Source organism: Camelus ferus, chromosome 3 (assembly GCF_009834535.1).
Source record: "Camelus ferus isolate YT-003-E chromosome 3, BCGSAC_Cfer_1.0, whole genome shotgun sequence".
Lineage (NCBI taxonomy): Eukaryota > Metazoa > Chordata > Mammalia > Artiodactyla > Camelidae > Camelus > Camelus ferus.
Window position 1 is genome coordinate 48,400,112 of NC_045698.1, and position 27,959 is coordinate 48,428,070.

Sequence of the window (27,959 nt, forward strand, 5' to 3'; positions counted from 1 at the left end):
AGTTTTGAAGGTCCTCCACTGAGATGTTTGAGGGGGTTAACCCAGTGGAGGCAAATTAAACCAACTTGCCCACACGTATTTTCTTGTCTTCTGAAGTGAACCCCGGGTGGCAATAGAACTTTAACTTTTCTGACTCTCTACTCCTTTTTTTTTTTTCCTACTGATACTATGCATCTTTCTTTTGGTTAGTGCACCTTCAATAAGTTAGCCCCAAATGCTGGCAGGAATGATTGGGGTTTGCTCTTACAGTCTATTTGGTAATCTCTGTTGGACGTGTAATGTAGACCTGTTCTCTGTTGGGTGGGAGATGACAGAGAATCCAATTTAGTAGTCTTCTTTCCTTTTCTTTTCGTTTTTTTCCTTTTTTTTTTTTTTTTTGATGTTTGTTTTCAAACTCACATCAATTAAGATCAATTACATGCTCACTAGGAAGAAAAATTACTGAGTTTTTGTGTTTCTGGTTTACTTCTGATTTGTAGCTAACAAAGCTATAAGCTTTCCATGTGTTTCTGTCTGTTCAAATGCTTCTTATATGATGAAAATTATTAATATTACTGCTGTTAGTGAGATAAAAGAATCTATAGATGAAACAGTATTTCATGTTGTGTATGATCAGAATAGTCAGAATATCATTGTGGTATCCCAGAAAGGCCGAGGACATGCTGTGGAAAGGTTATATTTATGCCCACATCTATAATTAAGAAAGGTCTTTACCTCTCATTGTGTAATAGAAATAGTTTTCTAACACTGGAGGGTATTAAAAAACTAGATTATACTATCCCTTAAATTAAAGAAGCATTGTTCTGATTGGTTTATAAAGATAAATAATCACTTAAATGAATCAAATATTCCCTCAATTTCCCCAAAATACAGAAACCACACCTCCTCCAGTGTTTTGTGTCCTAGGCTTTTAAGAAAAAGAATTAAAGTTCACATAATGAAGGTGAGTCTTTGAACAGATTAGCTTGGTTTAATAATTCTTGTTTTAAAAAATAATATCTATTGTCTTTACTCTTGGTTTATCAATATGTAGTATGATACAAATATACATTTAATTTTTTAAAATAGGATTTGGGTTTGTTTATAGTGCTCCTGCAGTGGAATTAAAGAGCACCTGACTTTTATTGAAGACTTGACTTCTTTTTCACAGACAACTCTTCCTACTGGAAAACCCACTGACAAGAGAAAGATATTCTCAGTATACTTCTAGAAATAACAATCAATAAGATTTTGTTCCCTGACACTGAATTTATTTTAATTACATTGTTTGAACTAATGGAGTGTCCTGGCAGGACATAGAGTTAAACTAAAAATCCTAAAGAAACCCCTTAATAATTTTATGTAATTAAAAAAAAAACTAGCGTGCAAACTAGCAGAAAAAAGTATTTTATTCATTTATAACATCATTTTGTAAACAATCACACTGTGCATTTAAAATTCATTAAGAACAAAATTTTTTCCTATGGATTTATAGCAAACCCTATATAAAGTCAATGAGTTAATGTAAGAGTGAAGATGAATAGCATAGAATAATTTCTGAAAATGTTAAATTACAGCACTTGATAAAAAGACAGATAACTATCTGTACCATAAAAATTTACATGCCAAGAAACATTCATTTATCGTTTTAAATATACAGTAAAACACACTTATTAAAAAAAGCATTAACAATAATCTTATTAAAACCAGTGAATTACTCAGAGGAATATTTATTAAAACTTACTAAAAATCAGTAAATATTGCAACTGAGGTAAAAATTTGTAAGTAAACAAAACTATCATTTGTAAGGGCCAAAAGTAAACCGAAGGACAGCCACCACTTCGTAGTGACTATGTCTACTCCTTGATGTTCTGAAGAAGTTTCAATAAATGTGACTCAATAACCTGTTGAACTAGAACAGACAGGTGATCAAGACCATGGCATGTTGATTATAAAATTGTTAAAAAACTATCAAATTCAATTTACCATCCCCAACTTTCTCCTAAAATAATCTCTAATTAGGATATACGCGTAGTCTGAGGGTGATAAGATTACAGTGCGATACCTAAATACTTAAAACTTCGTCTGTCACTGACTTTAGCAGCTGTCCAAGCTACTGGATTTTCTGTTCTTGGTTTCCAGGTTTTGAAACTGAAGGACAGTCTAGAGTACAAGGCTGTTCTATGGAACAGAGAAAGGTCAACTATAGAGCATTTTATAAGCAGTTCGCTATGAAATGTTAAATATATCTTGTAAACAGGTGTGCACTTATCTTCCAGCAGCTAATTATGTGGGTTGGTGAAAAGTAAAGTAACAAACTCATTTCTAGACTTTGCAGGACTTTGTTGGTTTTGCCCACGGTTAAAAGTACATGTTAGGAGTTATGATTACATGCATGTTCTAGGATTGCAGGTGATGATACCCGTTTGGACCACTGGTTTATATTATTTAACAGCTTTACTAAAATGAAACCTGAGAGTTCTAAAATACTTACCACTTCTATAGCCCAAGGCTACAGCTAAATCCATAGAATTATATCCAGAGTCTGTTTCAATGGTTGGGTCAGCTCCATTTTCTATAACAAAAAAATAGAAAAATCTACATAAATAAAATGAAAATGAGGATATGTCTCTGACTGGCTCATGTGAAAATAGTGGGACAGATTTTCAGCAAATTTGGAAGATCTTTTCAGGCTGGTCTGACAAAGTACAGGACACATGGAGTGCACAGAATTCACTTTGGTGGGTTGGAGGGAAGACACTTCAAAACAAACAGGTATCCTCTAGAGCAACTGGAACTTCTAAAAACTACAGACAAAGCTTAGGCATAAAGATACTGTGGAAGAGCCAATGGCTGTGGATTCTACATGTGACCCCTAAAAGGAAGGCCACAAGGACAGATGTTCCAGCTGCGAGCGTGCTGTGTGATGCAGATGCTGCTTACACGGGCAGTCTTCAGGCAGCAGGCGCTCCAGGGGGAATCATGTATTTAATAATACTTCCTGATGCTCCCGAGGCCAGTTTGTGGGAAAAAAAAAGTCTTCATGTGGCATTTTCTAAATATTTCCCCTTTTATCTGCTTACCTAGGAGCATTTTTACACATTTCACATGATTTCCATGTACAGCGTAAAGCAAAGGTGTCCCTCCATTCTGCGAAAGGAAAAGGTGATTTAGCTTTTCAAGGTGAGCAAGATTCAAATAATTTAATGCGGCTGTGAGAAGCTTTACTAAGAATTGGGCATGTGAAAGTAGTTTAGGGTAATTTTAATTTTTTTTTAGAATACTTAAATCAGAACTAATAACTGAGTTTAGGACATTAAGTTTCTCTTCTAAGTGTTCAATTAACTAAAGTAATTAATTATTCTTCCAAGTGTTTAAAACAATGTATTAGGTCTCCCCAAACCAAATAAATCCTAGCGTTTGTTTCAGTAATTTAAAAATCAGCATTACAGACTCACCCAATCATATTCATTTACATCAACTCCACAATCAAGCAGCATTTTGACAATATCTGTGTAGCCTTTACTGCAGGCCAATGACAGTGCACTTTCTCGACCTTTCCCTAACAGCTGGGGATCAGCACCCTGGAATGGGAAATGGAGATAAAAGACTTTTCAGTTTATGAAAACAAGAATACTGTTACTTCTGTCAATAATAATTACAGTTCAACACCTAGGTCAGGTAGCGTTCTGGGGTTCATAAAGAAATAACACAAACTTCCACTCATGGATGCTTTTGTCATCAAGGTTTGTCCGAATGCCTTCCTTCCTCCCTCTACCTCAGTCCTAACTCCTGTCACTCTGGAGTCAAATGGCATCTCCTCCAGGAAGCTTCTCCTACAGGGCTGACAGTACTCCTGTCCCCATGGCACTTAGAGGGGGGCTGGGCATTCAGTTCCCTCTCGCTGCTTCATGTATGACCAGACTGCCTGCTCTACTGGATCCACGTTCCACAGGAATAGGAAGAGCACTTAAAATGTTTTCGATCCTCTCCCATTACATCTAACTGGCTGGAGACACAGCAACTTTACTAAATACTTAACTGGACTTAAGTTAATGTACATAGACATTGTCTGAGGCATTTTCCTTACATTCTGAAGTAGAAACTCTACCACAGCTATTTGCCCGTGTGCTGCAGCCCACATCAGAGGAGTAAATCCTTCTTCGTCCGTGTGATTGATAACATTTTCTATTTAAAAGAAAAGCAATTTTTGTGATCTAATTTAACAACCGCATATTAATATTATTATGAAAATACTGGCATTCTAAAAAGTTGACTATATTACTCAGTAAGGCTCGCTTTGTGCGACTTGTGTTCACTGAAGTCCTGTTATGTGCTGCTGCATTTGTAGTCTGAATGTATTACAATGTGCCTCAGTGTACATGGCTGAGTTCAAATCGCGTGTTATTTAAAGTGTAAACTACCAGACACAACATAATGCTAGGTACGAGAACACTGGATTCAGAATCGGAAGACCAGAGTTTGAATCCTGACTCTCTCACTTCCTAGCAGTGATGATTCTGGGCATGTCACTCAATTTCTCCAATATCCAGAATACTGCTTTGCTTATCTCCATGTAGAGTTGGGAGGACCACAATAAAAATATGGTTATATGATAGCCCTTGGCATTACATAGCTATGTATTATACAAAGTCCAAAATCTCATTAAAGCTATTTTCTACTCTCTAGCTGACATTTCTGCCTTGGAGTTTCTTTCATTTTTGGTGATTTGCTAACATAACATAGTATAATGTGAATGAAGATTGAATAATATGAGACGCAATACTATGCAATTCTACCTCAAAACCCATTTTGTTCCCTAGATTTAGTCTACCAGTTATTAAGTCCATAGTTTTTTCCCTAGATTTATTTAGTAGATGGAGAATAGAACTTTCAAGTACTTATAAACAAATAGAAATATAATGATGAAGTTAAGTCTTTCTTATAAAAGAATGACATGATAAAAAAAAAAAGCGCTCTGATGTTATGTCCTGTATTCAGTCGATAAATTTGGACAATTGGCTAACTTTTTGAAAAATGAAAATACAAGTAAAGCTCGATCTTTACCCCATTACACCAAAACATATTCCACGTGGGTCAAAGATTGAAATGTAAAAAAGGAAACCACAGAAGTTCTAGAATAAGGTATGAGTGAATTTATTTATAACCTTGCAGTAGGAAGTCTTTTCTAAGCAAGATATAAAACTCAGAAGTCCCAAGAAAAAAATAAATTTACTACTTAAAAATGTTAAGCCTTTGTTTGAAAACATCATAAAGTCAAAGGAAAAATGGCAAACTGGGAAAAAATATATGCAACATAAACAATAAAAAGTGAATTTCTTTAACTTAGATAAGAGTTCAAATAAATCAATATACAACAGGCAGTTCACACAAAAGGAAATTCAAATAGACCATAATTTTAAAAAGGTAAACAAAACCAGTATGAGATCCCATTTTCCACCTATGAGATTGGCAAAGATTAAAGTCTGATGATATTGTGTCAGTGAGGGAATGGGAAAACAGAAACTCTAACTGGTATGAGGACAGGACAGACATCTGGCAATATGTATAAAAATAAAAATCCATATGCCTTTTGACCCAGCAAATACACTTGTAGGAATTTACCCTGTGGATATACTTCAAAAGAATGCCAGCAATATCGTTATTTAATAGCAACAAACTGGAATCAACTAACACCAGGGGGCTAGTTAAAAAATAACAGAGTGTATGCATATGCAATACAACACAAAATTACAGACCTATTAAAAAGAATGAAATAGATCTTTATGTGCCTGTATAGAAAGATCTTAAAATTTTAAATGAAAAAAGTAAACTGCAATGCAGTGTGTATATTTTTGCTGTTGTGTAAATAAAAACATACATACACATTTTCACATATAACCCCAAATACAAATAGCAATATTTTCCAGAAAAGTCTTCCGAAAATGTAAGAAACTTACATTTGATTTTGGAGAACAGGCTAGGGTGGTAACGGAAGCTGTATTAACTTTTATACTTTATCTTACTATTTTTTTTAAGTATCTATTGGGTTATCTTCTTGGTGAGATTATGCAACTTTTTTTTGTCTTTATACTTTTCTTGTATAAAAAGAAAATAATAAAAATCTAATAAACCTATTAAATTTGTTTTAAATACATTTTTTAAAATAGGCTAGTACCTTGTTCGATACGAGTAGCCAGGTATAGCATCTCTCCCTGAGCAGCCAGCTGGTGAACAGATAAAGCTGAAACAACACCATAGAAAGCTTCATGTGTATCTGCAGGGCACACTTTCATCACCTCATTGCTCATGTTTGTGTAGCAAATGTCTTTTCAAAACACAAGCCATCATTTTCTTGTTAAAAAAATCTAACCCAAAATATATCCTAACACTACAAGCAGCCATTCTGTATCTGAGAATTGACTCATATGTTTAAGGTAATTCGGACATTTGCAAAGTGTTATTATCAATGATTATGCAAATTGGTCAATTCTTAACAAGAAATGGTTTATGCACTTAATTTTTAAAACTATTTTGTCATCCAAACTTATAAGGAAGTTGAGTCTCAAAAGACCCTTTCTTCGTTTTGTGACCTTGGAAAACTGGTTAAACATTTTTGCCTGTAACATAAGGGATGTGGAACCACAGGATTTCTAGGGTTTTTTTTTTTTTTTTTAGCTCAAAAATCCTATGGTTGGAATATTCTAAGACAATCTCTTCATTTTAAAACAAAGCCAAACAGGCACTGTTCTATGACAGTTCACCTTAAAAATTAGCAATCACTTGATCCTTGATTTCAGGTTATATGACTGCATGGCCTTAATCCAGAAAGGAAAGCAATTGGGAGGCACGTGCACACAACGTAAATAAAACAGAAACGGCTTGTGGGCGGAGTCATGAACTCTTTCTGGCTTAACTTCTATAGCATACAATTCAAAATCAGGAGGGCACAGTGTTTCCAAAATAAAGACATATTTCACCATGCTTTAGAATAGAGATGCATTTACCTTGTATTCTCAAATATAGTTCCCAGCATTAAATTGCTAACTTTTTTTCTCTCAATTGAGAAACCCATACTATATAGAATATTTTCTAGCTTATATAGAAAACCTTCATTTTATTTCTTCTAGAATAATTCTGCATTAAAAAAATTGTGAATTCAAAGTTTTTAAAAGGTGGTTTCATATGCATATTATATTCAGATTCAAAATTACAGTAGACATTACTCAGCTTTTACTACAAATCACTTGTTGATCAGTGATCTAATTTATAAGTAAAACGCATTCCAAGAACACAGAAACACTCACAATGTCTTACTTTGCACAAAATTCAGAATAACTCTGTTTTTATAGTAAAACTATGAAGGTTTTAAGAATTACTATTTTAGTCTGTATTTGTTCTCAACAGAAAAACATAAAACATGAAATATTTGAATATGCAATAAGTGAAAAAGTTTTAAATTACTAAAACTATCAGGACATTACTTAAGGTTTCCAAAATAGAATATGCACTTAATGAAAACAGTGTTTCAAAGCCAAACTCTTGATACCATTAGTAATACGATTATTTTAATACATCACTGGGAAATACTTACAATTTGCTAACAGAGGTGTGGTCGAGACCTCATTTCCTCTGTGCTTGTTGGTTAAAGTAGTTGACTGTTTTATGGGTGAGAAGTGCTTTGTTGTAGAGGGAGTGTAGACATGCCTTACTTGAATTCCCGGAGAAGGAGATGTGTGGATATTGCATTCAGCTAAGTAAAATTAATTTAAACACATTAAAACAATATTTTAACAACAAAGCGTTTCAAAGTTCTAGGCCAATGTTTACATTAAAAAAGAAATACATGATGTATAATATCTTCAACTGATTCTCCTGTGATATTATTTTTTGGCATAAAAAGTCTGTACTAGTGAAAGTTCCAGAAAAAAATCTGTATTACTCTTGAGCAATGTTATCCAGAGATTAGTTTTGTTATTCAATAGCTTGTTATAAAAGTAAATCTACAATATGATGACAAACTTCACTGCATTAAAGCATAAGAAACTAATGCCAATTACAAATTTATGGTATAGAGAATATTAAAAATATTTGTTTCTAAAAGGCACAAATAATTTTTTCCCTATAATTTTAAAAGGTACAATAGGGAACTTTATTAGAGAATCTGTAAACAAACAAAGGTCAAGAAAGGAATTTTTTAAAAAATGTACTTATAGACATTACATAACATGAAATTATTTCATTTTGGTTTCTGTGAGATTCTAGAAAATCATATTAAAAGATGACTTCCAAACTCTCTTCCCCAAACTCAAAATCTCATGATCCAAAAGGGAAAAAAAAAAAAACCCAAATAAACAGAAACAAAACAAATGCAGATATTTATACCATAACTTTCAACCTTTAAATAGAACAGATGCCACCTCCAGGTCAGAGTTAACCTGATCTTGAATATTTTTACTGTCCTCTTCATTTAAGGACTTCACAAACCGAGAACAAACATTCATATCAAATCGGTTAGGCAGTATGAACTTCATTCCCATGGCAACACCCTGAGCTGATCCTTCTTCTGCATTTGAGTCCAGCTGATGTTCTATTTTAATGTCAGGCATGCCAGTTAGACTGTAGCTGCTGGGACACTCTTCCACTATCAGCTGGGCTCCAATATCCAGATTTGCTGATGTAGCCATGATTTCAACTGTAGTTTCAACAATTAAAACACTTCTTCATGGTTTCCTCTGGGTTTTAAAAGAGCAGTACACAGTGTATTCTTGGAATTTGGATATTAAAAAGTCTGAAAGAAAAAGATTAAAAGTGTTATATCAACTTAATGTACATAAAATAGTCATTTTCAATCAAATATGCAAATAGTGCTCTTATAAGCAACTATACATAACAGAAAGCAATGTTGAGAGGTAGGGAAACCTGGGTATGAATCCAAGCTTCGCCATTTATTACCTGTGTGAATCTGTACAAGTTATGATGTCCCTGAGCCTCAGTCTCGCTGGTAAAATGGGGATACACCTCACAGGATCCCGGCAAAGACCAAATGAAATACAGTCACATCCTCACCTCCATCACTAGGTTCCAGCAAGTTTTAGTTACCCACTTTTCTCCCCTTTCCTATTCCTGAATATTGCCAAATGGATTTTTTAAAAAATCAGGCTAACAACAAAAATAAACTTTCATGTAAAAACTTTAACCTCTTACCTGAGGTTCACTTATAAACACGCTGTTTATAAGTGGCTCTCGGTATGAATTTAAGAAAAGACAGAACTCATGTAGTACCCAAGTCCATCAGCAACACCCATGTGATTCCTGGATACCGAAAGGCTTTACGTAGCTTTGGTTATGATGACATTAAGATACATTTATCTATCAGTTTTTGTTCATATCAAGTGGTAGCAACTTAATACAGGTTTTTATGAAAAATAAAGTATATAGACTATGGACTGACTTCCTTTGCTTCAGCATCACTAGGACTTAAGGTCAACGTATAATTTTTGGATCCTGATCTTTGTAACAAGTGTTAAGAACTAAGAATTACTGATTTTTTCCCCAAATATAGATTGTCAAGACATGAACTCAATAAATGCAAACTCTCAAAGCATAGATTTTAAGCACATCTGTTATTCAAATACTTACTATTGTTTTAAAATGAGTTTTCAGTAAGGTAATCACAGGCACTTCCCTATGGACCTTAATGTAATTTCAAGAGAAATTTCATTATTATACTTAAAATTTCTAAAAAAAGGAAGAACTCCACGATATATAATTGACCCAGATATATAGTCACTGAGACAGGAAGAAAATTAATAACATCCAGTTAATTTTTTCATGTTAGGGTTTATTGCCTCTTAGAAATTCTGAGGGTGCAGGGTGTTTTAAAATTGGAATTTATTGGAACTAAAAGAGAAAAATGCATTAGGGTTACAATGGAGCAAAGGTTGGCAAATCATACGTTTACAGATAACCACTGTTTAGTTTTTAAACACTTTCCAAGATTGATTCTTATAACAATCCTTTGAGTAGTCAGGGCAGGTAATCATTATGTCCACCACAGAGAGAAGAAAAAAGGGAGCTCATGACTCCATCACCCTGTTCATTAAAATAAGAAGCAGCACTAAACTAATTCAAAACTCCCAAGGGAGAAAGAGTTGAAGAATAACAAATAACAACAACAACAGTAATAATAAAGTTAACAGGTAACAAAGGCAATACACTTTAGCAAAAGGTTAGAAGGAAATCAGAACAGAAAATGAGTTGTGATTCAAATGGAGATGAAGGTGCAATACAGAGGTCTTTAAAAGGATACTGCAAGATACGAACTGGGTTTCCTAAGGTAAGAGCCATCTCCCACAGACTTCTACCCAGAGGTGGGTGAAATGCAACTCCGCTGAGCTCTCAGCACCCTGCATATATCTTTATTTTAGCATTTATCATTCTCTTGAAATTTTCCAATTAAACTTTCAATACATTGAAAACTCCTCTAGGATGGGAAACCACTCTTACTAATCTTTGCACACAAAACACTGCTTGGTTCTATCAGGTGCTCCAAAAATGTCTTCTGATCTGAACCTTAACAAAATTTCGTATTATTTTCTATCCTGAAATGACCCTACAAGATGCTCAGCAATCTGCTAATTAGACCTGGCTTTCCATTCCCAACATCACTACCAACTAACTGAGCAAATCATATACATTTCCTGAGACTTTTTTAATTTATCTATAAGATGAAGATGGTTGAAACAGTCATTTCTAATATTATTTCCAAGTCTAAGCATCTTCCATGTTTCAAATCAGGGTTTATAGATGGAGTTACTGGTTTTAGAGGGAGGAAAAGCAAATGCACTTGGAGGAGGAAGGAGTAATCTTGGCACTGCTACAGAGAGGAGAAGCAAAACTGGTTAAGCCATAATTCTGGAGCGTTAAGAGAAGAAAGGCGAAAAAGATGATCTAGAAGAGGGAGTGTTGAGAAACAGAGATAAGGCCAAGGATAGCTAGGATCACCTCGATCTGTCAGAGTCCAGGTAGAAAGGGAGGGAGACCCTTACGAAATGAAGTGGGCATCTGAATTAGTCCACAGTGGGTGCCAATATCAGGACCCCCTCCCCCTGGTTCTTCCTAATCCTGGAATTGTCCTACAAGGTGCTATGAAAATGAATGATGCCTCACAGGCGACAGGTGTCCCGGCGTCCCAGGACAGGAACCCGCTGGAGGAGAGATGGTTGTACGGAAGTCCGCTCTGTCGCCAGCCGCCAGCTCTGTCCGAAAAGTCCCGGCGCGGCTCAGGTACGGCGGGCGGAAACTCGCTCAAAGGGGGCAGGCTGGTCCCGGGGACAGGCGCCGGAGGCCGACCGGGTGGGAGCGCAGGGCCTGACGACCACCGTCGACAGCCCACAGCGAGTCGGGCCTTTCCATCTGTGGCCACAGATTCCCTGCAGGCCCTCAAGCCCCGGCTTGTTTTGACCGCGACGTCACTTCCGATTTCTTCCCTCGCTTTCCGGACATAAAACGTTCTGCATCATCGCAGCCGAGAGGACTTCCAGGTTTTTTCCCGCCGCTGCGCTGCGCGGTCCTTACAGCCTGAGTACTACAGAGACAAAGTCGTTTCAGTTACAGCTCCGGGCACTAGAGCCGGCCTTAGTCTTGCCCTTCGGCCACGCCTCCTCTTCTCCATAGCCCCGCCCGGGCCCGCCCCCGCGTCACCCGGCTGCGTGTGTCTCTTGAGCCTGCGCCGTTACGTCACCTTCGCGCGACAGGCCTGGCGGTTCTCTTCGTAGTGTGTTTCGGAGCCTCCTGGAGGGTCCGCGTGATTTTCCGCGGTGTTAGTACAGTCCCAGGAAGGGGCTGGTGGAGTCCAAGGGCTTATCTTGAGGCCGGAGTGTCTCGGCGGACCCTCGGGGTTCACCGGAGGTAGGTGAAGGGGCTTCCAGTGGGGGTAGCCCAGACTCACGCGGGGCCTTCGTTGATACCTAGCATGTTCCTCTGGGGCTTCGCAGTCTCCGCGGAATGGCTAAACTCCGTGACCAGCCTCTCAGGATCCCCGCAGTTCAGCTCAACCTAGATTTTCCTCCTCTACGATCATATCCGCTCCTACGGTCCACCGTTTTTAGTCCCCGGAGTAATCACACCCCTTAAGGGCAGTGGTCAGATTTCCATCTCTGTCTTTGCTTATGAGGTTCCCTCAGTGTACAGTGCCCGCCCCCTCCCCGTCGCCTTTGCGCCCACCTTAAGTGTTTAACTCAATATTATACTTGAAAGCCCAGCTGAAATGCACTCAGAATTTTTCTAGGACTTTCCCGGTTAGAGTTAAAAATCTCTTAAGAGAGCTCAGTTCTCTGTACGTTACTTACAGCATACATTTGGTGTTCTGCATTGTATTGTAGTAGTGCCTATTTTTCATTTAGTCGCCAGTCTTTCAGACTCTAACCTCTCCCTAATCATTTTCTTTCTGTTCATTTTCACACTTCTTGCCTTCGTGCCTTTGCACCGTGTCTTAACTTCCCTTCCCCTGCCTCTGAGGCAGTTTTTCACTTTAATCTGGCAAACCACTGCTACTACTACTCACTTTTTCCTTTTAAAGTTCTAAACAATTTCTTTCAAGGCAGAGTTAATGCACTCCTTTGCCTATACAGTTACCCTTGAACATTGTAGGAGAAGGGAAGAGTTTAGGGGTCCCGACCTTCTCAAGAGTGGAAAATCCGAGTATAACTTACAGTGGGCCCTCTATATGTGCAGTTTCTCCTTATTCAAGTTCCTCCAAATCCTGAGTTCCGCTTGTGAGTGCAACCATCTGAGAATCCTGTAGCACTGTATTTAATATCGAAGGAAATCTGCCTGTAGGTGGACCTGCACTATTCAAGCCTGTGTTGTTCAAGGGTCAACTATACTCTAGTAAGGGGCTAGGTCTGGCCCAGTATCTGTTTTTGGGTAGTCAGTGAGTCAAGAATGATTTTTATAGATAAACATTTGCAATCTATTTGATGATAGGAAACACTAACTTTGAATCGAAGTAAGTGAAATGTTGCCCCCTCAAAGAATCCCATTCCTTTCATTCATAAATAAAAAATTGTACTCATAATTATTGGGGGGGGTTCATGAGTAAAAAATCGGGAATTTTTTTCTTTCTTGCTACGTAACTACATAAAATCCTCCAGTTTGCCTCTTGGACTGCAAAACCTGAAATATTTATTATTTGGCCTTTTATGAAAAAAGCTTGTGGACTTGCGCTTCATCACAGTGTTCATATGATAGATACCACTTGTGATTTTAATTTTGTTTCTCATATAATCCAGCACAATGCTTCCTTTCCTTCCTTCCATAAACATTCTTTGAGCACCTGCTTTTAATCTTCGAGACATGAAATTATCAATTTAATGGGGAAAAGGGATCATTACAGTGCAATGTGATTATGTGCATTGACAGAAATACGCAGTCAAGTAGGATCATAGAAGACAAGCCCATGACCCAGCTTAGGAGGTCAGAGGTTTCCTGGAGGATGTGATCCTTGAGTTGAACTTTAAATGATAAATAGGAAGTGGGAGAAGGAGGTCATTCCTGCCAGAGAGGACTAATGAACAAAGACTTTGAGACAAGAAAGAGCATGATGTGTTAAGGAAATAACAAGAGGTGAAGCTGCAAAGGTAAGTGAGGGCAAAATCACAGAGGGCCTTACATGCCATGTGAAGAAGCTTGCACCTTCTTTTCTGGGCAGTGTTGGGCTTTGCAGCAAAAGCTAGATTTGCATGGTGGTTAGGTAATTCTGATGACTATTTGGAAGATAGATGAGGGAGACCTTATATTGCACTTTCTCAGTGAGTGGGAAGATCTGAACTAGGTGGGTTGGACATTATGAAATTTTAGGACGATTTGGGAGGTAAAAATCAACAGCTCTTGGTTTGGTAACTATTTGGATGTTGGAAATGAGAAGGAAGGACACATCAAGGCAGATCCCAGGTTCCTAATTGATGCCAATTACTAGCTGAAGTGAAGAATATGGGTGTATATGAAGGCATTGACCATGTCTGTTTGACTCACCATTGCACCTAAAACAGTATGTCCTACATGTTATAGGTACTTCAATGAACAGAAAAGTTTCCTCCTTTTAAATCATTGATTACCATGTTTCATCAAAACAGCTTTTAAAATATGTTGCACCTAGTTATTTTGCTGTTACTGATACATTGTTTTCAGGCTTTTGTGAATAGATGGGTGGCACCGCTGGACTCATTCTCCTGGTATAATTGAATCTCTTGCAATTGAATGGTTCTGGAAAGACATTTTGGCTTAAATCATGTCAGCTGAAAGTTTTAATTAGTCTTTTATTCTGTCACTTTAATTTAGAATTTAACTTTAGAATTGCTTTACTCTTGTTTTCTTTCTTACTGTTCAAACCTTTTAAACTTAACTAACTTGATTTTTAAGGTTCTACATCAGAATATTAGCTTTTAATTTAATTTTAAGCTTTTAAATTTAATTTTAGTCTTCTACATTAAAATATTAGCTTTGTTTTCTTTTCTTGCAGTTTTAGACTTTCAGGAAGTCAAGTGCCTAGACTATGTTCTTATGGATTAAATGTCATCCTAAATTTAGGTTCAGGAAACATTTGTATTTGCAGTTTCACCTTAATGTTTTCTGTTGTCAGTAAATGAACATTCTGAGCCAGTGTGCTTTTCTCTGTTTTGCCTACTGGTTGGCTGAGCCAGATTTATTCCTAAGTGTTGTAAATTGGTCAATTAGGTGTGGGAACATTTGTGTACAGCCTCTGTTTATATCTGAGTAGGTGGTACACTCTGGTAGCCCTATCTGGATTCCTTCTTCCTTTGGATTGCCTCTTTTGTATTAAAATTAAATGGTTACTGATCACTAATCCATAAGCTACCACACAGCCTTTTGAAAAGACACAGAGTGAAAATCATAAGTATATCTAGCTGTATGAATAATATGTGTCTATAAAATGTTTTCTTTTTCAGACGTAAGGCAGAGTCACTTTAAGTATTTCTAACACCAATTTCAAACTACTTATCCTTGGATAACAGTCCAGTTATATTAAAGTATGGCTGGTTATAAGCCTGTATCGATCCAGACATATCCTATACTTGGTGAAAAAATCACCCAAGATACACTGTACTGGAATAACTATAAGGTAAGTATAGACATAATTGGGGGTGGGGGTGTTTTGCATTTGTGCTGATTACTGCAGCATACTTTGGATACTGTAATAGAGAGCTAATAACTACAGATAATCTATCAGTGGCTTATAGTTTGGGTATGATATATGTTATTTTTTTCCTTAGAGTTATATAAAAGTCTGCATTCCTTAATCAGCTTTATCATACAAGTACCTTGATCAGAATAGATGATTAATCCATGCCAAATGACAAATTTTAGAATTTGAATCTCATATGAAGTTTTTTGGTTTTTTTTTGCCTTTCTTAATCTAAGAAGGAAGAGATGCAGAATTAATTCTTCTAGACTATCTGTAAAAGCTAACAAATGATTGTTTTAAAAAGATGAACAACTAAATAGAAAAACGGGGAAAGACTGGGATTGGGAGGTTTATAGAAAAAGAAATTTAAGTGGCCAATCAATATATTAAAAGAGCTTCAGCCTCACTCATAATTGAATAAATGCAAATTAAAACAATAATTGGATAATTATTGGACAATTTATTGAATAATAATTTATTGAATAATAAAATTATCATTCGATAATAATTTGGATGCTATTTTTCATCTGTTGTATTGGCACAAATGAAAAGTTTTCATCATCATTGCTACTTGAGGGAGGGAAATTGGTGTAAACTTTATGGAGGGCAATTCTGGCATTATCTATTATGATAGAAATACTTTTTGGCCTTGTAAGTTCCACAGTTTGGAACTTAACGAAAATTTGTGTATAAAGTATGTTATCTTTATGTGTAAAGATGTTCATTGAAGTATTATTTGTAATATTAGAAATCTTGGAAAAACCTATTTGTTAGTAGTGGACTGGTAAATGATGACGTATCTTATCATGGATGGTAAAGCTATTACTCAAGAAAAGTTACCTAAGATGTGTAGGTAAGTGAAAAACAAGCAAGGTGCAGAATGGTCTGCATGATATGATTGATCTTTGTGTCAGTTTAAAAATACATGGTTAAATGTATGCTGGTTTAGGCATTAGCTTTTTCCCAATAAAAATCACAGAAAACTTCACAGCTGAAGGGAAAAAACGGGGTGTGGCTTTCCAATTATATATTTATTTACTTTCATGGCTACAGAGATAGTTCGGGTGATGGGATTTAGGTCTTTTCTCTTTCTTCATACTTCTCTATTAAATACAACTAAGTATATGTTACTAAGAACGAAAAGAAATTGTCAGTAAGAAATTACATGCTGCTTAAATAGTTACCAGTTCTAACTCTGTTAATACTCTGTATTATTTTTCATTAAGACCCCTGTTCAGATCAAGGAGTTTGGTGCAGTGTCAAAAGTAGACTTTTCTCCACAGCCTCCATATAATTATGCTGTCACAGCTTCTTCAAGGGTAAATATAATATTTATTTTTCTTTTGTGTAGTTTATGTTTACTCCTGATCTTGAGCCATCCGGTAAAATACTATGTTTTTTATCTTGTTGTAGATTCACATTTATGGCCGATACTCCCAAGAACCTATAAAAACCTTTTCACGGTTTAAAGACACGGCGTACTGTGCTACTTTTCGACAGGATGGTAGACTGCTCGTGGCCGGCAGTGAAGATGGTGGCGTTCAGCTTTTTGATATAAGTGGGAGGGCTCCCCTCAGGCAGTTTGAAGGCCATACTAAGTAAGAGACCATTGTTGTTTAAAAAAATTTTTTTTGAGGTATAATTAACATACAACATTATATTAGCTTCAGGTGTACAACATGATTCCGTATTTGTATATATTGCCAAATGATCACGACAGTAATTTAGTTAACATCTGTCACCATACAGTTACAGGTAGCTGATTTTTATGTGTTTTGTTGTATTGTAAGCTCTGTTGGTTTTCCAGGCTTTGGGGGAAAAATAGAGAGCAGTTCTATGAAGATTATGTACCTTTATGTACTTTATTTCCTGGTTGTTTTGAGACAGAGTGCTTAACTTGGTTCAGTTCAATGGTTCAGTTTGATGAGGCTCATGAATTCCCTAGAATTGTATATGCCATTTTCGAAAATGTATGCTTATCTAGGGAGATGTCCTGTAGCCTTTCATGAACTTCTTAGTGAGTTATGTGACCCTGTTGAGATTATAAACCATTGATCTAAAGAACACCTTACAGCTATTAATGAGAACGCTAAAGACCTGGACTATATTAGAGGTTCTTGTTTTGAAATCAAGTTAGAGGGTGGATTTTTTTTTTTCTTCTTAGGTTTAGTGTTTTGCCCCTTATAAATTAAATGGCCAGGGCAATTTTACATTATATCTTTGTTTCAGGATTACCAGTGTCATTGCTGAAATTTCCTATTGATTTTAAATCTCAAAAGAGTTTTTATAGTGTATTATCAGAATGGTCTTAGTCCATCAGTAAAACATTTAAAATACAACAAATTCACTTAACATGATACTACTTAATGGCAAGTCTCCTTAGAATTTTTTAAGAACAACCTGTTTTGAAATATTTTAAGTTACAGAAAAGTACCTTTGTGCCGACATTTATTTTCCATTGAGCAGCTAAGTAGAAATGCTGACATATTAGAAAATATAATTTTAAGGCTATTGTTTAATATTCTTATTAACTTCATAGTACATGGGTATTTAAAATTTTACATTGGCTTGGGTAGAAACACCTTTTTTAAAGATTTTCTTTTTCTCTCAGGATTTCTCCCTGCAATTACTCATTGAAACTGAGCTGCTTTTTTTTGAAATTGCGGGAAAAGGGCTGTTTTATGTTAGAAGGTGCCAGAAATATTTTTTTCTTGCTTTTTAATATACTGATCCTTGATCTTTCAGAGCAGTACATACAGTAGATTTTACAGCTGACAAATATCATGTGGTCTCTGGGGCTGATGATTATACAGTTAAATTATGGGATATTCCAAACTCCAAGGAAATTCTGACATTCAGAGAACATTCTGATTATGTGAGGTGTGGATGTGCTAGCAAACTGAATCCAGATCTCTTTGTAACAGGTTAGTGAAATCTTTTTTTTCCCTCCTGAAGTTGATAATTTTATTGATATACTTTAATACTGCTTTGGGACTTGGGATAGAGGAGTATAAAAAAGTTTTATAAAGAAATGTATCTCTGTTTTTTTTTTTTAACATTCTTTTTTTTTCTATTGAAGAATAGTCAATTTACAAGGTGTCAGTTTCCGGTAAAGTATGTCTCTGTTTATCCAGTTGCATTATTTTACTTTTCTTCTTTTGGTGATTGTCCTTACTGTCCCCCCAGTGTGTTTGGAAACTTAGTACTCTTTCCAACTTAGTTGGAAGTTAGTATTCTGGCTTTCAGAGAGCCTCCAGCAGCCAAGAAACAAAGACAATGCAGTTCAATCTTAATGGATCCCTGGGCAAAGATTCCCAGACAACTCAGTAGTAACAGTAGTCTAAAGGAATTTGGAATAGTTTAAGATTCTGCGTGGTATAGTGTCGTGCTTCAGAAACACCCAGTGGTACCAGCGGGTTTGGAAGTACTATATCTTCATAAGTATACATAGGTCTTTTTAAAATTTCATCTAAGCCTTTTCTCCTTTTAAAATTTATGTTTGAATATACACGTGCACACACATACATATATAGTTTTTGTTATTTGAGTAGTGGAACTTACATAATACAATTGATGTTTTAGGGTCATATGATCATACTGTGAAGGTGTTTGATGCACGAACAAACCAGAGCGTTATCTCTGTTGAACATGAGCAGCCAGTGGAGAGTGTCCTGCTTTTTCCTTCTGGAGGTCTTCTGGTATCAGCAGGTATCTGCTTTAAAAATTGCTTTCACCAATATTGTTTGTCTTGAGTCAAAAATTTCTTTATCAGTTACTCTTTATAATTTATCAGTGTGTACTTGAATTGCATATTTAGGTTTTTGCTCAAACAGTTGATAAGTGGGACAGGCAAGTAGTTATCATTTATTGAGAACCTGATATGAGCCAAGCAGTGTACTGTTATGTACATATTATCTCCAGTGCCTTAGAAGTGCCCATGAGATGGTTTTCTCCCTATTTTTCAACTAGGGAAATAAATAAAAGTTTTAACTGAGTTGTCCAAGACAAAGTGGTAAGTGGTAGATCTGAAATCTCAGAACTTGAGAGCCTGTGTTATGTACGTAACCCAGAAATCCAGGTTATACTCCTGCTGTTGTTCCTACCTAAGAGATCTGTGGCACCTTTGGAAAATGGGTTCTTTCAGATCTAGAATCAGGCTTATCTCTTCTTATGAGTCTTGAATGAAGTGGCCTTACCCAGCAAATAGTTGATAGTGCTGGAGGAGGAGATTAAGTGGAGTCAAAGGGGCCTTGATACATTGTTCATCAAGTTGGAACTAGGGTGTTTTTTTAATTATATTGATTATAGTGCATTTTCAAAATTATAATTGAAGAAGTAAATTGGCTTTTTTCATTTGTTCAATCAAAATGAATGTGTTGACATTAGAAGAATACATAGGTAGTCTGTAGCTTTTTTTTTCTTAATTCTTAAATCTAAATAGAAGTTATCCTGTTTTATAATCTTTTCCCCACTACCTATTTGATTTTAAAATAAGTTGATGCTATTGTCAGAGGTATCTATTTTTCTTGCTGTTATTTTGAGAAATGGAAGTAAATTCAAGTTGAACAGGGAGAGTGAATGCCTGTTTGCTAATCTCCATCATGTCACTAATTGTGTGACTTTAGGCAATCTCTTAACCAACATAGACCTTGAAAATGAGATCATTGGTTTCAAACTAATGTCTCTCATGAACTGCTACAGGAGACAGGGACTGTGAATTGGGTTCCAGGTCCTGTTTCCCATTCAGGATAGGTAAGAACTTCATCCCCTTCCACCGCCAGTCCCCAGGCTCTTTATATTTGACCCACTAGACTTTTGCTTAATATTTCATTGAAAGAAAAGTACCGTATTTAAAAAATTCTTTTTAAACCATTGAATTAAATTGCGTTTAAGGATCCTTCCAATTCTTAGAGTAAAAGTTATAGGGAAGTTTTTCAGTTTTGTTGGGATTCACAGAATGTAGGAAATGAAATATACATTATTCATTTCCATGGTTATACAGAATTTCTTTTGAAGAATTATTATAATTTTTTAAATGAAATCTTTTTTGGTTATACTTTTTATTTTGCCAGGCAGTTCTGTGTACTTTACAAATATGAAATTATTTAATTATCATACTGGTTTTTGTGACGTGGGGACTGTTGTTATTATCAATCACACACCCAGTAAATGGTACAGCCAGCATTGAAACTAGGCAGACTGGCTCTGAAATCCCTCCACTCCATGCTGTGGAATGTCCAGTGAACAATGCTTTTCAGGTCTTTGCATAATCAAACTGGTGGTTATTTCTTTTATAGGAGGTCGTTATGTTAAAGTCTGGGACATGCTGAAAGGAGGACAGCTGCTAGTGTCTTTGAAAAATCATCATAAAACTGTGACGTGTTTATGTCTGAGCAGCTCTGGACAGAGGTTACTCTCTGGCTCACTGGATAGGTTAGCATTTTAATTTTCTTTCTTGATCATTCTTAGTGTACGAGTGTGTACTGTTTGACGAAATGACTTATTTCTGCAGTATTTGTGATAGAATAAATATTCTGCCAAATGATTTCCATGAAAAAAATCTGTTTAGTTGAAAATAGTTTTGACCTTTTATTTACATATAGCAAACTTATCTTCTCCCTTGACATAAATTTATTGCCTAAAGTTATATATTTGAGGAATTTTATTGAACCATTCAAGTATCTTTTAAAATAATTTATTATTCTGTAGTTTTCTTCTAAAATTAAAGTCATTGTTGTATATTTGTATATTTTGAAATATTTGTATGTATATATTCTAGCTTATATTCTTTAAAACTTTATGTAAAATTTCTATACATTATAGAAATTATATATTTTCACATGCTGCTATTTTAAATAGGTATTAGTGTTTCATTAGTTAATGTTCTAGAACAGTTCTGTACATTAGAAATATAATGTGAGCTACATATGTAGTTTTAAATGTTTTACCAGCCATGCTTTAAAGGTAAAAGGTAGTAGGTAAAATTACTTTAATAATATATCTTATCTAGTCTAAAATGTTATTTCAGTATGTAATCAGTGTAAAAATTACTAATAGGCTAGAAACAACAGCCACCATTACAAAGAACTCTCTCTCCCAAAATGTCATTAATGCTGGACAAGCTGAGAAATCCTGCTCTTTTGACTTCTAAAGAGCATTCATTGATGCTTTTTCTTTACTCTTAAGTTTTTTTTTTTAACATTTTTTATTGATTTATAATCATTTTACAATGTTGTGTCAAATTCTAGTGTAGAGCACAATTTTTCAGTTATACATGAACATATATATATTCATTGTCACATTTTTTTCTCTGTGAGCTACCATAAGATCTTTTACTCTCAAGTTTTATCTTCAGGAGACAGTGGTTCACGGTCTGTCCTTCTGGTGGCTAGTTGAAGTCTTTATGGAAACATAATAATAAACAGTTCATTTAAAAAAAGAGATTCAGTGATTAATTAGTTTGTAATTAATATTACTAATTATTGTTTTTCTTCATTGTTGTGTAAATTTTAATATTCATATATTCTAAAAAAGTAGAAATTTTACATTTTATATTCATTTCCAAGATGATTTGTGACCCAGCTTTCTTTTTCATTAGGAAGGTGAAAGTATATAGCACAACTTCCTACAAAGTAGTCCACAGTTTTGATTATGCAGCTTCTATTTTGAGTCTTGCACTTGCAGTAAGTACTTTTAGATTTTTTTTTTAAAGGTTTCACTAACCTTGCCTGTTAAATTGTACTAAAAGGGAATATTAGGGTTTATCTTTCTATTTGAATAAGTCTTATTTCCTTCTTGCCACATTGGATAATTGGGCTAAGACAATATATGGCTTGTCTCAGTAACTAAGCATGAATTTAGATTGAGGTCCCACTCACTGCATAGCTTCAAAGCATTTACAGTGTTGTAGCATTGTTAACACTAAGGGCAACCCTGGGAAGTTGATAAAGCTCTCTTCAACACATTTAACTCAAGGGCTAAATACTCCAGAAAGTTAAATTGGCTCCTTGAACAAAAAAAAAGGTGGTGGGGGGTGGGCAAGAATAGAGGGCAGCAAAATGAAATGTCTCCTTTTCCTTCTTAACTGCTCTTTCTGGAATGTCCACTGTCAGGTTAGATGAGCCATTGAGGAGGAATCTGAATTGGGAGAGGAAAAGTTACTACAAAATATTTTCTTGGCAAGTCTGTGGAAAATCATGCCACTGCATAATTCTTTTTCTAGTAAGAGGATGCAGGAAAAAAAAGAACTATTTTGAAAGTTTCCCAAGGTGTCATTAACTGTGTATTATTATACAAACTGCCAGTGATAATTTCTAACTATAATAAGTTCTGTCAATATATTAGTATCCTGGAGGAAAAAATGATTTTAGTCCAACTTTTTGCATAGATCATTGTTAGGCAGAGGCATATCTGAATGGAACTCTGAGGTAACGTATAGATAAGTGGCAAACACATTATAAGTGGAATTTTAAAGAAAAGGTAAATTATGAGCTAGGAATATACTAACTTGTTTTTCTGATTGCTGTTAGCATGAGGATGAGACAATAGTTGTAGGAATGACCAATGGAATACTGAGTGTTAAACATCGGAAATCTGAAGCAAAGAAGGAATCTGTTCCCAGGAGACGAAGGCCTGCATATCGAACTTTTATTAAAGGAAAAAATTACATGAAACAGCAGGTATTTGTATACTTTGTGTATTTTTTTAAAAGGTGAAATTGGTCTGATTTGATCTTCTAAACAACCCTGAAAAATAGTAGAGCCAATGAAGTCTCCATTTAGCATCTGAGAAGATGGAGATGTACAGAAGTTTGAATCCAGGATTTCTTTATTGGGACTAGATGGCAGTTCTTCTAAAGCACACTTACTAACTCCCGTATGAAATCACACTGCCCGCCATGTAAAGAGAATTGCAGTGAGTAATGTTTGCCCAGAATGGAGGTATTGTGTATGCATTGTAAAGTCACAAAGTCGTAGGAGACTCAGAACACAATGATGTGACAAATTTTTCTATTTTCATTTAATCGGCATTATGGGTATATGACCATTATGTCTGATATAGTTCAAGGACACCCTGGAACTACGGAAAAAATACCGCTATGAACAAGTTTATTTTGAATGACACTCTGTGATGTTGATTTTTCTCTATAAATTTACTTTTCAATACAGGATGACATTTTGATCAACAAGCCATCAAAGAAACACCTAGAATTGTATGACAGGGATCTGAAAAACTTCCGGATCTCTAAAGCACTTGATAGAGTCCTTGAGGTGAGTGAGGAAATTTTTTTAGAGTTTTAGGGTCACAGCAGAATTGAAAGGAAGGTGCAGAGATTTCCCATATACCACCTTCCTGCCACATGCATGGCCTCCCCCATTATCAGCATCCCCCACTAGAGGAGTACATTTGTTGCAATTGGTGAACCTTCAAGGAGCTTATTTTTAAAAGAATCATTTTATTTCTTGCATTGTCCATTTCTGTGATTCAAAACTGGGAAGGAAAAAAAACTATTTAAATTTGATTATTGGTAGTGAGTTTCAAGACTGTGGTTTTTTTGCTTGTCCTGTCTTGTCGGCTCATGTTGACTCTGAAAATTTTTCTAGCCCAGTTGTACAACAAAGACGCCTGAGATTACAGTTTCCATCATAAAGGAGCTAAATCGAAGAGGAGTTCTTGCAAATGCCCTTGCAGGTCGAGATGAAAAGGAGATCAGTCGTGTTCTTAATTTTTTGATAAGGTATGTTTCATGTGTATGAATCACATGTATTTTGCATCTGAAATCTTTCATTATCCAAATTTACTTTTAGTTTGATCCTTATAGAGAACTGACAGAACAATTTAGTAAATCTATTTTAAGGATTTTTTTTTTTAAAGTTTGTAGGTTTCAGTTAACAGAATTTTTGCTTTGTAGGAATCTGTCTCAGCCAAGATTTGCCCCTGTTTTGATCAATGCTGCTGAAATAATTATTGGTAAGTAGTTGTTATAACTTGAAAAATCTTAGCATACTTGTAAAAGTAAAGGTGTGAAATGATGAGATCAAAGCTGAAAATCAAATAGATTGAAATATCTTGTTTTTACCTCCTGTAAACATTTCATGGAGAAGACAATAATAGTAAATCAGTGCACTTTAAAACAGAGTAAAATGTTTACAGTGGCTTGACTTCCAATTGCTGGGACTAGGGTTATTATCATTTTAAAAGTTTTTTTCTTAAATACCTGTAATGACCATGATTCATTTTTAATGGGGAAATGAAAATAAGTCGGGACCTCCACGTTATTTTTTTAATTATTTCTTTTTGAAATACATTTATTCAGATGGATTGTTTACTTTATGTAAAACATAAATTGTAAAATAAGTGCAAATTTTTCAATGTCTTTTATATTTAGTATTTTTGTACTTTTTCTAAATAATTGCTGTTTAGAAGATGTTTCTAGTTAATGTATTTCCTTCCTCTCTTTTTAGATATATATCTGCCTGTGATTGGTCAGTCACCTGTAGTTGATAAGAAGTTTTTGGTACTTCAAGGACTTGTAGAAAAAGAGATTGATTACCAAAGAGAACTACTAGAAACCTTGGGGATGATGGATATGCTTTTTTCTACCATGATGAGTAAAGAAAGCACTTCTGTGTTGCAGCATTCATCTGAGGGAACTCTAGAGAACAAGAAGATGAAATCATAGTGTCTGCTCACCAAGACACATAAGAACTCCTAACTTGGAATAGAATTGATGCTTTTAACTATCAGGAAGAGAATCTCTTTGATACATTTTTTTAAAATCTATTTACAGAAGCAATTTTATGAAAGGCTGGAATAACTATGATTAGAAAATAAGAACCTGTTTTAAGGCATGGTTTTCCATGTGATATTTTGAATCACTTCATGGCATCTTCAGCTTGGAAGGTCTCAGTTGTTTTGGTTATAGTGTATGTCCATCTCGGACAAGTTGATACTAATTTTTACACAAGAGAGTTCTGTTTCAGCGTTTGGGTAGGCATTCAGAATTTTGGAGGGGGTTTCAACTGGGTATTCTGACAGAGGAACGGGGCTTTATTTTTTCTTTATCCTGGAAAAATAACAACAATAACAACAAAACAAACAGCAAGAACAAGTCAAGTCTTTCTTCACTCTAATCAGTGCCCTTGGGATCCCCAGGCCCCAGCTGAGCTTGCCTCCCTCTCCTTGATGTCATCACTCGTCCCAGGTCACATGTTCCCCTTCAGCTGGTATTTTGACTGTTATCTGTTCCAAGTGTGGCAGATTAGTGGCCAACTCTGAATAACTGACACTAGTTGGACATGTATTCAGAGTGTGATGAGGGAGATTTGATACCTAAAAATTGTGCTCTCCATCCCTTGTTTTCTTTTTAGTTCTGTAATCTTGTATGTTTATCAGAGCAAGGTCTGCAGATTGACCTTATGGACCGTGGTTTTCCACTTTCCCTCAACATGCAGCCTTTCTACTGGGTTTTCAGCTTGCTTCAGGTCAGAGGAATGACAACATTTGCTGGTTCCTCATGATAAACAGCCTTTCAGCCTTTTTTATACATATGTTTGGAGCTTATTTTGTAGCCCCCTACCCCTCTGAAAACTATTTTCTCTGATCTGTATTTAGATTTTTATTTTTTCTCTATTCATATCATCTTGTGTTTCAGAACCCCAAGCCAGAGTAGCTTGCTTTGGAAAATAGTTGTATTTTTTTAAAAAGTTTAATGTAAATCACATTTTTTATAAAGAGATCTTATTTTTCTTCTTGGATTTCTGAGTTGTATTAAGTCCTGATGGATGGTCACTGGCTTGTGACTCCTAGCAGACTGATTTTATATTTGCTACCCTTTCCGCCTTCCCTCAGTTCCTGTTCCACCTCAAGTAGTTAATTATCTGTAAGGAAATATGTCTTAGGCTAGTTAAAGGGAGATTTTATAATGGGAACTTCTTAAAATTTCAGTTCTGTGAATTCAGATATATTTTTTAAAGCAGAAAAAATACTCCTATGTTCTGCTAAGGGCACGTGCTCAAACATAGGGTCTGGTCTCCCAAATGAATTGATTTAAGCAATCATACAGCCCAATGGGTTATAAGAAACCAGGAGTTTGCTTCCCTGAGTAATTATGAGATTAGTCAAGGTCAGAAACTGTGTTTTCATGTTAAGAAGGGCTAATTTATTTAAATAAATTTTGTATTTAAAAGCTTTTTTTAAATTTAACTTCATAAACATACTGATAATTTGTATAATAGTAAAAATGAAAAGTTGAAATTCTATCAAAAACTAGCTGCCATCAACTATATAACGTGACAAGGGTTTTTCCCAGACACGTATTTTATTTGATTCTTACTACAGCCGTCCAAAGTTGGTAATCTCACTTAACATTGAATTTACAACAGTAGTTAATTCACCCTTGAATCCCCCAAGCTTGAGTTCTTCATGCCAGCTCTGAACTGGCCTGCACACTGGGGCAGAAAGCACTCATTCCTTTTAGTAGAACTTCACTTAGTGCTGCCATTTTTAGATGAGATATGTAGTAATCACACATTTTCAAAAAGATTAGGAAACAATTCTTACAGTCATCAATACTTCAGTGTTAAGTTTAGGAACAGGTTTTATATTCATTGGGACAAACTAGTATTTGCTGTTTGAAGTAGTATTTGAACACAGCTAACATGTTACAGTATGTAACAATGGCCTTCAGTTCTAATTTAAAATGCCTAACAGAGTTTTAAACTTGTGAATTGTAGTTGAAAGGTTTTTTAAGATGTTTCTGAGACTGCAGAAATACTGAACTATTTCAGAGAACTAAGAAAGTCACTGTACATTTAATTTATTATATTTATAAGTTAAGCACTTGGGAAGGTTTTTCTTGTTGGGTCAAGTGTTTGATTTGCTATTTATAAGAAAATCAAATATCTTAAATATATGCATACTGTTAATTTGTTAAGACTTTGGATTATAAATGGGATTGTTTAGAGAAATTCATCTCTATCAAACATTAATTAAAAGCCCCATTAAAAATGATTATTAAAACATAATGGTTTTCTGAATGGGATATTTGTAAGTTAAAAGTTTAAGGAAAGCTTTAAAATACTTAAATTTTAACAAGTAACTATAAGTTGTCTTTCCCATGAACAAAATGCCCTTTCAGACAGACCTTAAAAAACATTGATAAGTAGGATACATGCCTCTTCCCCTGGCCATAGTTAGCTGCTCCAGGGGTGGTACACTTGGCTCAAGCCCTCTCTAAGCAGGGAGTTGTAATTTGTGTCATCAAATTCTTGATCTGAGAAAATGTGGGAGGCTGGGAACGCTGTGTTTGAGTCGTGAGAAGAGGAAGCTGGTGTTCAGAGAGAATGAAAGTCCAGAGGAAATAAGACAAGGCCATCCTGCCTCAGCAGGTCAGGCTAGAGAGAAAGGGTCTTAGTTCTCTGGTTTCTGTTTTCCTTCTGGCTCCTCCCCTTAGGGGCTCCATGAGTCTTTGGAATCCCTCTAATAAATTCTTTCTGCTTAGGTAAGTGTGAGTGCTTTCTCTTATTTACAACCAAATGACCCCAAAGACACGGATTCACTAGTCCTTACACTTAACTGAGAGACAGAGGCTGGGGTCCTGGGGCTGTAGCAATGAACAAAACGGACAGAATCCCTGTCTTCTTGGAACTCATGTTCTACTTGGGAGAGGTAGACATTCAGTAAGCAAGTAAAATGTATAGTGGGTCAGATGGTGATGAATGATAAGGAAAATCAGGCAGAGGAAGGAGATAGGAAAGGTTTGAGGGGAGGG

The 27,959-nt window shown here is 35.6% G+C and overlaps 2 protein-coding genes across 2 annotated transcripts; one reads left to right on the forward strand and one right to left on the reverse strand.

Annotated features, from left to right (window-relative positions):
- Positions 1-1,370: 1,370 nt before the first annotated feature.
- Positions 1,371-11,625, reverse strand: ANKRA2 (ankyrin repeat family A member 2). Its single transcript, XM_006176701.3, has 9 exons — positions 11,152-11,625; positions 8,378-8,770; positions 7,574-7,732; positions 6,158-6,223; positions 4,070-4,167; positions 3,438-3,563; positions 3,063-3,129; positions 2,474-2,554; positions 1,371-1,891 (listed from the first exon to the last, which is right to left on the reverse strand). Exons 2-9 carry the CDS (start codon positions 8,664-8,666, stop codon positions 1,836-1,838), a joined length of 942 nt encoding a protein of 313 aa, XP_006176763.1. The 5' UTR covers positions 8,667-8,770; positions 11,152-11,625; the 3' UTR covers positions 1,371-1,835.
- A 107-nt stretch (positions 11,626-11,732) lies between these two features.
- UTP15 (UTP15 small subunit processome component) lies at positions 11,733-27,693 on the forward strand. Its single transcript, XM_006176702.3, has 13 exons — positions 11,733-11,892; positions 14,952-15,124; positions 16,414-16,506; positions 16,601-16,785; positions 17,933-18,111; positions 18,770-18,895; positions 20,485-20,620; positions 21,786-21,870; positions 22,717-22,866; positions 23,356-23,457; positions 23,791-23,924; positions 24,099-24,157; positions 24,652-27,693. Exons 2-13 carry the CDS (start codon positions 15,035-15,037, stop codon positions 24,867-24,869), a joined length of 1,557 nt encoding a protein of 518 aa, XP_006176764.1. The 5' UTR covers positions 11,733-11,892; positions 14,952-15,034; the 3' UTR covers positions 24,870-27,693.
- Positions 27,694-27,959: the final 266 nt, after the last annotated feature.

Coding starts and splice junctions, on each gene's coding strand:
- UTP15 (XM_006176702.3), top strand. CDS start 15,035: ATGGCTGGTTATAAGCCTGTATCGATCCAGACATATCCTATACTTGGT. Junction 18,896..20,484: donor AGGTCTTCTGGTATCAGCAG/GTATCTGCTTTA, acceptor TTTCTTTTATAG/GAGGTCGTTATGTTAAAGTC. Junction 20,621..21,785: donor CTCTCTGGCTCACTGGATAG/GTTAGCATTTTA, acceptor CTTTTTCATTAG/GAAGGTGAAAGTATATAGCA.
- ANKRA2 (XM_006176701.3), bottom strand. CDS start 8,666: ATGGCTACATCAGCAAATCTGGATATTGGAGCCCAGCTGATAGTGGAA. Junction 4,168..6,157: donor GGCTACTCGTATCGAACAAG/GTACTAGCCTAT, acceptor TCTTTTAAATAG/AAAATGTTATCAATCACACG. Junction 2,555..3,062: donor ATGTGTAAAAATGCTCCTAG/GTAAGCAGATAA, acceptor TTTTTGTTATAG/AAAATGGAGCTGACCCAACC.